This window comes from Dysidea avara, chromosome 5 (genome assembly GCF_963678975.1).
Source record: "Dysidea avara chromosome 5, odDysAvar1.4, whole genome shotgun sequence".
Taxonomy (NCBI): domain Eukaryota; kingdom Metazoa; phylum Porifera; class Demospongiae; order Dictyoceratida; family Dysideidae; genus Dysidea; species Dysidea avara.
Genome location: NC_089276.1, coordinates 13,982,822 through 13,993,558, shown reverse-complemented (window position 1 = coordinate 13,993,558; position 10,737 = coordinate 13,982,822). Strand labels below are relative to the sequence as shown.

Below are 10,737 nucleotides of genomic sequence, written 5' to 3'. Positions count from 1 at the left end.
ATCTGAGAATTACCTCGCTTTTAAATGAAGCTTCTAACTGCTGTCGTTCGTCATTTACAGCGCGATTAGTGCAAGGGTGTAGACAAAAATTTGCTTGAATTCTTTCTGTAAACTTCATGCAAACTGCAAGTAAACACCTATTCCATTCAACTTAAGCATGCCTTTATAAACAACTTTTAAAGACACCATAAGCGACATTTAGTCCATGTGGTGGATCGTGAGGCTTGAACTTGGTAGGGTGTGTGTTCAAATCTCAGCTGTGCAGCTGTTTTTTTCTTTTTCCTAACCTTTTGGTAACAACTTTTCTTCAACAACCTTTTTTGCTACTACATTTTTTTCATTTTGGCAGCCTTTTGGTACCAGGTTTTTCTGTTATGTGTTCTTTTTGTGCTATTTTTCTCACTGCATGCTAAGGGATACCTTAGGAGCATTACCAAGTGTCCAGATTATGCAGGTGTCCTCATTTTTCAAGTGTGCTGATTAACAGGTGCCACTGTATTGGTTGATAATAGTTAGTAGTAGCTAATTTTACTGTACAAAGGTGATGGCAATAGGTCAGTAGTAGCTTACTCATACAGTGCTGTAAATGTAGGGTTCATGGAGGTTAGAGGTATAGATTGTAGTGTAGTAAAGGGAACAGGAGGGAGTGTTGTAGTATATATTGTTAACATACAAAGCTCATCCTGCACTGTAGGCATGTACTGCACCCTACATTATGTTGTTTCTTTTTGTTGTCAGTAAGTTAAATCTCATATGTATGATGTACATGACAGGTACTATACTAATATCATATAATTATGTAGTTTGTGCCTGTGTGGTAGACATAATATTATAGGTATGCACAGTAGTACAATATTACAGTTGTCTTTGCTTATGTAGCTACACATAGCTCTGATGTTTAAAATTATCTGCATGGTCACATCATTCCAGTGTACTTGCAGGATGGCCTGATGGTCTGTAAAAGTGACATTAATTATACATGCAACATATTTTAATGCATGGTTTCCATTACATTATGTGCCCACAATATAATACGCAATATGGCAACTTCTGTATTGTAGGACAGGTACCAATAAATTAATGTCTTTTGTGGTCAATATTTTATCAAATGATACTACATGTATAGCCTGCATAATAGGACAGGTACTACTAGAACTATCCACATTGTTCACGCCTGTTTGTTATAAGCATACACATTACTACAGTAGTTTAGCTACTGCAGTTCTGCAGGTTCTGGAGTACCTGCATGCTTCCCATGATTTCGGTATACTTTGCAAGATGTTGGTATTAAAAATGATATCACCATGCATGCTGCAGGGCATGAATGGCACTGATGTTTAATGCTTGGTTATTATAATGTGGTCCCTGCACGTAGGGCAGGTACCAATGCTAGTACATAATAATTATGTAGCTTCCAAAAAGTATTAAAGCAACCATGCATTCATGCAATAAAGTACTCTTTGTGGTCGATGAAGCTGTTGGCCGGCTGAGAGTGTACTTTATGAAGTTTAAAGTACACAGTGTTCATGCAGTGCACTCTTGTACTTCTGAGCTGTATTTTGTGTGATATATATACATATATTAAATATGTACCTTGAATAATATTAAAATTAATATGTATCCCTGAATAATAATTATAGAACTTTGCGTGGGCGAGATCAAAGGAAAAAGTGTACTTTAAACTTCATAAAGTACACTCTCAGCCGGCCAACAGCTTCATCGACCACAAAGAGTACTTTATTGCACCGCAAAGAGTGCTTTATTTGTTCAATAAAGCACTCTTTGCGGTGCAATAAAGCACTCTTTGTGGGAAATAAAGCACAGTTGCCCACGTGCTCTAGTGCAGGCTAATAGCCTGCGGGGCTCATGCCAGTACGACTAATCACCCAAGCCGGTGAAGGCTAGTAGCCTCGCCGCGCTGAGTGATCAATCACCCCAGCCAATACGAATTCTACCACTGGATTGCTTTTATAGACATACCTAAATGCTTCAATGATGGGTGGGAGAAGGTAACGTTGCTGGTACGATTGTTAATGTAAACGGACAAGTCCTGGAGATATCACAGAACTATTTCACCATGTGACTTGCAATAAAATCAATTGTGGGTTGCGAGCAAAACCTGCCAAAATACGTGATGAATGTCTACCATGCCAAACTATGGTGAAATATGTGTGAGTTACTTTGTTAAAGTAGTTTGTGTGCTTTCAGGCTGCTAATAATTCGTGCAACGTGTGTTAATTACGAGTTCTAGTGTATGGTGAAGTTACACGACTAGAAAGTTCCATAAATCATTTAAAGCATAGCCTTGCTCGTGCTATATGAAAAATAAAGTACGAACGAGGCGCACAGCCGAGATGCTAATAAAGCATGAGGCGAAGCCGAGTGCTTTATTAGCATCTCGGCTGTGCGCCTCGTACTTTATTTTTCATATAGCACTCGTGGCTATGCTTTAACATATACATAATTACATAATATAGTTGTGCTGCTATGAGCTGGTGAGTACATTAATTTTATTATTTTCGTACCCTGGAAGCTGCATGTTTTACTCTAATTTTATATCTCCTTTCACCCTATGTGTGTTTCTTCCACCAATACAGTTGTCCCCATACTAAAGAAAAACTTCGTAGGATTGTGTCGTTGTTTACCACAAAACTACATGACAACCCTTGAAAGATTGAAATATAAATCATTAATAAGTGATGGATTGGCACTGAAACTGGCTCAGCTGCCAACTGCTGAGGAAAGAAATGGAATGATCGTTGCTGTGATGTTGGGGCCCCTGGATTCAGATGTTGAAGTGCTAGGATTTTGTGATCTTCTAGAAGATGCAGTTGATAGTAATACTTCAAAGAAGTTCATTCACAATTTACGAGCTGGTATGGGTACTGTAGTGTTTTAATGGTCTCACCTGTTTAGTACAGACGCTGCCAACTTGAAGGTTTTTGTAGCAGATAAATGGCTTTATTAATTGATATGTCATACCACAAAGTGAAATGTTGGAAAATTATCACTTTGTGTACATATCACCAAGCTTTTGTTTTGCTCAGAAAAACCACACTTGGCATTAACACAATGGCTGGAATTTCCATGAATCTTATGTTTATGCTTTACTAAACTTGGTATGCTTCAGAAAACACTACATAGATGTAAGTGGCTGGATTTTGGAAAACTGATTCATCAGTAGTTTTGAGGTAATGGTTTTAAGCCATTATAACTTGCAAAGGATAGTGAGCATACATATGAAATTTACACCAGAGGTGTATAAACTTATTGACTTTCAGAGCATTTCCAGTACTTGTGTAGCTGTCTGTACAGTTTTTTTGCCGAAAAAGTTAATAATCTGATAAGTTCAACAAGCAAAGGGGGAGGGGGGAGGCGGAGTGGGCAATAGATAGAATTCAATTGAAGTTCAGACTCGGGGTTACAGGGCTGTACTGGTTTCATAGTGGTTGATATGCAGCAGAACCAGCACATAAAACATTTGGCCAACTGTAACAGGCCATCCATCAGTGCACCACTGATTCTCGTCGACTTACCAAGGCCAGAAATTACCACAAAAGTCAGCTCTTAAAACCAGCCTTGAGTAGTTTGAGTAATGCTGATGCTTAAAACCAGTAGAGTGGTAGTGTAGCTACTGACTGGTTTTGTTAGTTCATTTTGGATCAGTTTTGTGAAATCTGGTTAGAATATATACTGCGCTTGTCTGTCTGGAAAATATATAATTTATTAGGGGTAATCTACCCAAAATCTGTGGAGTGATGCAACACCACAATAATAATCTTTATTCAAATCTACCAAGTGCGGACAATATACTTGAACCTTACAAAGAACTTATACAGCTAGCCAACATGAACCACAAGCACCAAACCAGCGCAGGGTGTATATTTAAAGCTGCATGTAGTGAACAGCTCATGAAATACAGACATATTTTACTCTGCTGTGTATTTACAGCTAATATTTTCACATAGAGGTTATTGAGGCATTAAGCAGCAATGATGAGCCACAAGGTCATGACCAATCTTCAGGACTGCCAGCAGATAATGGAATAGCAGGTACAGGTAATTCAGATCATATTCATACAACTGCATTGTTTCATGACCTTTAGGTGATCAGTGCACATCATTTTTTGATCAAAAAATTGCTAAACAAATGGTGTCAATAAGCCCAAATAGTGAAGGTACAGTTATTGGATAAGAATATGATTTTATTTACATCTTATGCAGCTCTTGCTGTGCTGCGAAATAACTTCACGAAGTTGTGTCACTGTTTGCCAGATGACTATAAGCAGACAATTAGTAGAATAAGAAGAACTGCAACTGTACAAGAGGGACTTATGTACCAGTTGGCTTTGTTACCCACTGCTGAACTAGCTAACTGTACCATCCTTGCTGCAATGATTAGACCTTTAAAGAGGGAGATCTTCCTAGTAGGATTTTGTGATTCTGTAAAGAGACTAGTGGACAGTGCAGAATCCATGGAATTCATTGATAATTTAAGAAAAGGTATTATTTTACCCTAATGTGTTGAATAATGCATGGTCTGATATTTTATTTTATTTGAGCTACTTTTTGCCTCAGTTACTAAACAGCAGCAACTATACGAATATCTTTACAAGTTAGGCTGGCATTTATATGCAATTAAGTTAAGCATTTATGTACTGCTTGCATGAATATCTCTTTGTTCTTCTTGATGTTTTTCTAGGTCCATTTAAGTAAAAGGAAGAAACATAATTTTTGTTTCATCATGAGTTGATTGTGGCATATTGCACAGAATTGTCTGTACTAGTCATTCCTTTGAAACCTGTATTTAAAAGCCAATGCTTATTTCTGTATACTCCCCTATAACAAAATAAGGACATGGAACTGGCCTTAATTTAATTGGAGATACAGTAGTACAGCATACTCACAGTTTATTAAGTTAAGACCTATGCTCACAAAAATAACAAACAAATGTATTGTCTACTAGCAAATACAGTTACTGTAGCATGAATTGCAAGTGGATACCCTCTTGCAACCACAAGTACTTTGCCCAGCAATTGACATGTACAGAATGGTGTTGCCACGATATATCGATACATCGATAGTATCGATATAACAAGGTGGTGATATGATATGATACACCAATCAGTTATATCGATGGTTGCACAATAGTGGCGCCGCTTAGTGTAATGATGTGGGGGAGGCCAGACATATGGTATTTGGCATTTAATTATGTTATGTGTTGATGGTGTAGTGTGGTAAACAAGCCAACCCCAAAGTAAACTGGGAGGTTTTAAGGTTTCTATGTAGTGCCAGCCACTTGTCTCAACTGTAAAGCAGTAGCAAAATGCTTTTAAAACCTGAAAAACAAGAGTAACTTTTGCTTGTGGTATACATTTAAACTTACAATGAATATGTTTGTCTTGCAAATGTTATAGTTAGTTCTATATCGTGATGTATGTTCATATCGTGATATAAACCTTGGTGATATATGATATAGAGTTTTTCTATATCGTGGTAGCACTAGTACAGAATATGAACCTCTATTGCAGTACATGCAGCTGTAGCTATATTTAACTTATGTGCAGTGGCGGAAACCACTTTTGAAATTAAGGCGCTTGCCTGAAATCAGTTCATGGGGTGGGGCAGGCGGGTGAAGATTAGCAGCCAAGTATATAAATTATGTTCACCATGATTATATGTGACCGGATTTGCGAAAAGGTACCTTTTCCACACATTTGACATACCAGCGAACAAAATGATGTAACACTTGACTCCTTATACTGATTAACTTGCTCTTAGTATCAAAATGTAGCCAGATAATGTAGCTACATTCATGGAAAATTTCAAGCAATTATACGCCATGATAAAATAGTTATGAAGCTTTAAAGTTCAAAAAATGGGTCAAATTTTGTGTGTGAAAAAGGTACCTTTTCGCAAATCCGGTCACATATATAGATAATAGCCTAGATGCCATTCTACACCATCCTTTATCAGGGTTGGAATTAAGGCAGCCTTTCCATATGCAATATTCACTTCTAAAAATAATTATAGCTTCAATGTTTCAAACGTAATATGACTGATTACTACAACTTCTAAATGATTCACTTGCATTTTCCAATAGAAACAGTGAAGAGTGATAACTTGTTATGAAATATTACTGCTAGAGATGGTTAGATCGATGCAACAATTAACATGTTTGCATGTTGAGTGTAATGCCCACATACTGTAATAGATTTACTCCTGTTGCCTAAGCCTGAACCCCCCTCTGGACACAACTGCTGTTGCCATCAAGAAGAGATACTTGTGAGGTAGAAGATATGTACAGTACCGCCCAGAGGTATCGTTACAATCCCTCGTGAGTGCTCAAATCCAGGCCACAACTTGACACGGACACATGGCTGGAAGACGTCATGTGTGAAGGCACGCAGTTACTGGAGCAGCCACCCAAGGGTACTTGCATGTCGTGGCTACAAGTAGTGAGTTAGCTAGCACACACATGCCAAAGAAACTCGCAGGTTGACAATGGGCTACATGAGTATCAACTGCTCGCAGGTGTAACATTACCTCTGGGCGGTACTGTATGTCAAACAAAACTATTTTGGAAAGATTCCTATATTTACTAAACATTTCTGCTATACAGAATGATACTTATTAAACATGATATAATCATTTTCCTTAATATATCAGCTGTTTAAGTTTTGAACAAAGACAAAATATTTCAAATACTAGCACTTCCCTGCAATTGCAAGACTTGCATGCCTATTTGTGTATGTCAGTGACGTAGCCAAGGGTGGGCCTGGGTGGGCACGTGCCCACCCAAATTTCCATAAGAGAGCGGCGCCCACCCGATTTTGTTATTACGAACAAGAGACAAGTAGTGCATACCTTGGTAGCGCGATATTATCGTTGTAAATCAGCAGTTGATATTGGTTTAAGTTCAATGATTACATCGTGTGATCCAAATAATTTCGGTGATTTCTATTTAATGTGCAGCATCACATGATCCAAATTTTAGGCGGGGGAATAGAGGAAGGAGGAATCCAGTCTATTTTTCACATCTGGAATATTGAATTGTGAGCAACAGCACAGATATTCTTTAGGTGTTGGGGTGAAGTGACCTAAAGTGATAGACGAAAAGTGGGGTTAAGTCGGTTGGAAGTGATAAATTGCAATTGGTGGCTGAATTAAGCCATACGATTATCTGAAGAGTCAGGCCTGAGTACAAAGAGTTGTGTACAAGTATAGATGAGTGAAAGGAGACGAAGACGAGGAGGTGTAATAAGATAGTTTCAATTTCTAGCTTCTAAATCATTCATGCAGTAGCATTAGACTAGTGAAATAAGCTGCAAGAACAGCAGCGTATAGTGTATTATTAGCTAGCTAGTTACATTTATGCACTTTTGAAACAGTTTTTAAACCAAATGTATGTAGAGTCCACTAAGGACGGACTCGCATTTTGTGCTAGTTATAGTTGCATGGGGTGAAATGTGTGGGTGAGTGTGCCCACCCATCCATGGAGGCCTGGCTACGCCACTGGTGTATGTTATGCATCAGTCCTTGAAAAGCAAGTGTATTAAAATGTATTAAACTGTTTACGTTTTCAATACAATACCATTTTAAGCAAGGTGATTAAACAGTCAAAGGTCGCACATACCTGCAGCACTTCCACTATTTGCAATTGGGTGATGCCTGTAATGCTATATCATTGATGTATGGTGTCATATTACATGCCATCAGTTTCTACACACAAGGGAATTCGGCTATGCATTATCCAGAACTAGTTGATACTCAGGAAAATGCTTTTAGTGTAATGTGAAGGAGTAGAAAAGAGCAATGGATAATTTACTGTTATGCACTTGATTTGACTATGAAGTTCTATGAACTATTTACAAATTCTTTTCTAAAACACTGTGTATAAAGAGATTAGCCAAGAAAAAATATGCCACCAGCAGTATATATTCAAACCAGTGACCCACTATCCACAACTCAGTTTTGTAAGTCGTGCATTGTACTAGTTCAGCTTTCTTTCATATGGCTTGTAATGTAATGCAGCTTAAATTTCTGGTACATCTTGGCTGTCAATGTGCTGTAGAACACAAAGTATAGCCTTTAGAAATTTCATTTAAAAGTAATACTAGTTTTATAACTACAGTATAATATGTTCAGTCCTGAGAAAACCAAGAGGGCCGGGCTATTCTCTTAAGAAAAAAATTCAGCTAACTAGATGATTTATACGTAATTAATGATGTAAAGATTTAGCTCTGTTACAAGTTCATGAAAGGGCTGTACTAGATCATACATTATGGCTTCCCACAGTAAATGAGTGGTGAAAAGTTTGATCGGCCATAAACAAAATGTCAGGCATTTTAATGAAAGTATTTTTAGTTGGTTATGCAGTACAAAAGAACCAAATTTCAAGAACTTGCGTAGTTCCATTCATGAATTATCAGGGAGTCAGCTCAATGTGAATATACTATAGATGGTGAGAACTTTATTTGCTTCAGTACCTTAGCAAACTATAAACTCATTTAAAGGTATCCTGTATCATGTTAACTGAGACATAAAAGAAAAAACTGTAATGCGTAAATGGCAGAACAGCTGTTTATTTATTATTTTTATTATCAATTTATGTCAATGACAGGGGTCACACAAAAGGCATAAGCCTGTACAGGGTGCTTCCCCAGTTGTGATGATTGTCCCAGTTAATAATTTTGTTTGGTGAAGAAACTAAGTACTTCAAAATGGGAAGTGGTTGATAAGACAATCATTTAATGTCAAAAACATTTTTCAGCTTACATACATGATTATATGGATGTATGAGGTTTTGGTTAAGCAAACATATCTGAGCAGTTAAAGGTATTGCATATGTGTCTAGCCACCATGTGATTTAAATCAACTCTTTAAATGTAGAGGTGATTGCAGCTTTGAAAGATGATCAGTCATCAGATGATGGATTCCTCCAATACTCAGGTTGTTACACAATAACTCTTGCTTTTAACATTAATCTGTATATGATCTGGTATAGAATCTGATGATCACTGTATAATATTCTTTGATCAAGTAATTATCCCAAACTTGGTGGCATTTAGCCCAAGCTCCAAAGGTACTTATTTGTAGAACCCATTGATCCTTGTGTGTATATAAACATTATGCAGCTATTGCTGTGCTGAGAAAGCACTTCACAATGTTGTGTTATTGTTTACCACAAAACTACGAAGACACTATTAGTAGACTAAAACGAACTAAAATTATACCAGAGGGAATAATGCATCAGTTAACAAAATCGCCCAATGTTGAAATGGCAAATTGCACCATACTTGGAGGACTGATTAGACCTTTAAGGCAGCAGGTTGATCTGTTAGAATTCTGTGATCTGATGGAGGATTTGATTGATGTTGTTGAATCAAAAAGATTCATAGACAAATTAAGAAATGGTAAGATTTGTTGGTGATAACTTTAGTAATAATCACTAGAAATTGCATGTTGTACTTGTTGTAACCCACAATCAACCTTAGTATACTTATAGCAGATTAGCTGCTTGTATCAGTGCCCTTACCAAAATGTCATACTCACATGCAAAGTGCAAATAGACTGGTCCTAAGAGTATTGTTGCATACACATGACGCTTGTCTTCATTTCCATTCTTAACTTTCCTGGTGATGCAAATCTCCATTTTATTACATAGATATAATTGAAGCTCTTGAGCTAAGTGGTCCTACTAAAACAACTGTTGTCACAACCATTAACACCATACAACCTAGAGCAATGATATCAGGGGCCACCACTAATGTTACCTTCAATGAACCACAACCAGTAACAAATATACCAGTCGATGATGTGCCTGTAGCAACAGAAACAATGTGTACACAACCAGCATCTGGTGAAGGTATGATAGCACACAAAAGATACTGTTATAGTTTTTAAGAATATAGACAGTTTTTGTGTACAATAATTTCATGACTGCTTTATTAGAGAGTTTAATAGCATAGTCTTTGCTATTTAGAATTGTTGGAGGTGTCACCTTCCACTGATCCTTTGCTAACCACAATGGTTACTACTACTGCTATCACTACTACATCTAGCTGCCCGACATCATGCTCTGATGGAAATATTACTGATTGTCCATTACCGGAAGCATCTGACACAACTACACATATGTCAACTGATGCTACTGATACACTACAGTGACGCATGTACTGCTAATGCATATGAGTACTCGCTGAATAATTATAGTTCTGTAATTGCAATATTATATGTTCATATTTCTCTCCAATGTTATATTTAATATTTAATAGTTATACCATGGCCACAAGGGATTTGCCTGTATTATACGCCCAAACCTGAGGGCGTGGGTATATATATCAGGTAGTACTAATATCCCCCAGTGGCCATGGAAGAAGTATATACTACTCAGGCCTGCTCATCTAATGGATGAAGGAAGACAAACCTGCATTTACCACATTACTTTTATACAAAGGTTTGTAAACATCGATTGTGGGTACAGAAAAGAAATGATTGTGGGTTTCACTGGTTGTAGTGATACCATTTTAAATTAAATAAACACTTTGTGGATACCTAAAGTAACCTAAGGTGCTAAAATAAGTACTTAGAAGTATAGGTTGAGAATTTCTGAGCCATCTTGCCATGTAATTGAAATGTGCATGCTGTGTAGAAAAACAATCCCCACATTGCAATATTACATACTCGAGGCTCCTTGGCTTACTGCATCACCCCTGTCGTTGAGCCCGTAAGTGTT

At 37.4% G+C, this 10,737-nt stretch overlaps 1 protein-coding gene across 1 annotated transcript; it reads left to right on the top strand.

Moving 5' to 3' along the window:
- Window positions 1-2,577: 2,577 nt before the first annotated feature.
- Window positions 2,578-10,259, top strand: LOC136256694 (uncharacterized). Its single transcript, XM_066049677.1, has 9 exons — window positions 2,578-2,876; window positions 3,969-4,052; window positions 4,106-4,177; window positions 4,224-4,502; window positions 8,892-8,951; window positions 9,007-9,084; window positions 9,137-9,415; window positions 9,667-9,867; window positions 9,985-10,259. The coding sequence occupies exons 1-9, from the start codon at window positions 2,657-2,659 to the stop codon at window positions 10,167-10,169; spliced, it is 1,458 nt and encodes a 485-aa protein (XP_065905749.1). The 5' UTR covers window positions 2,578-2,656; the 3' UTR covers window positions 10,170-10,259.
- Window positions 10,260-10,737: the final 478 nt, after the last annotated feature.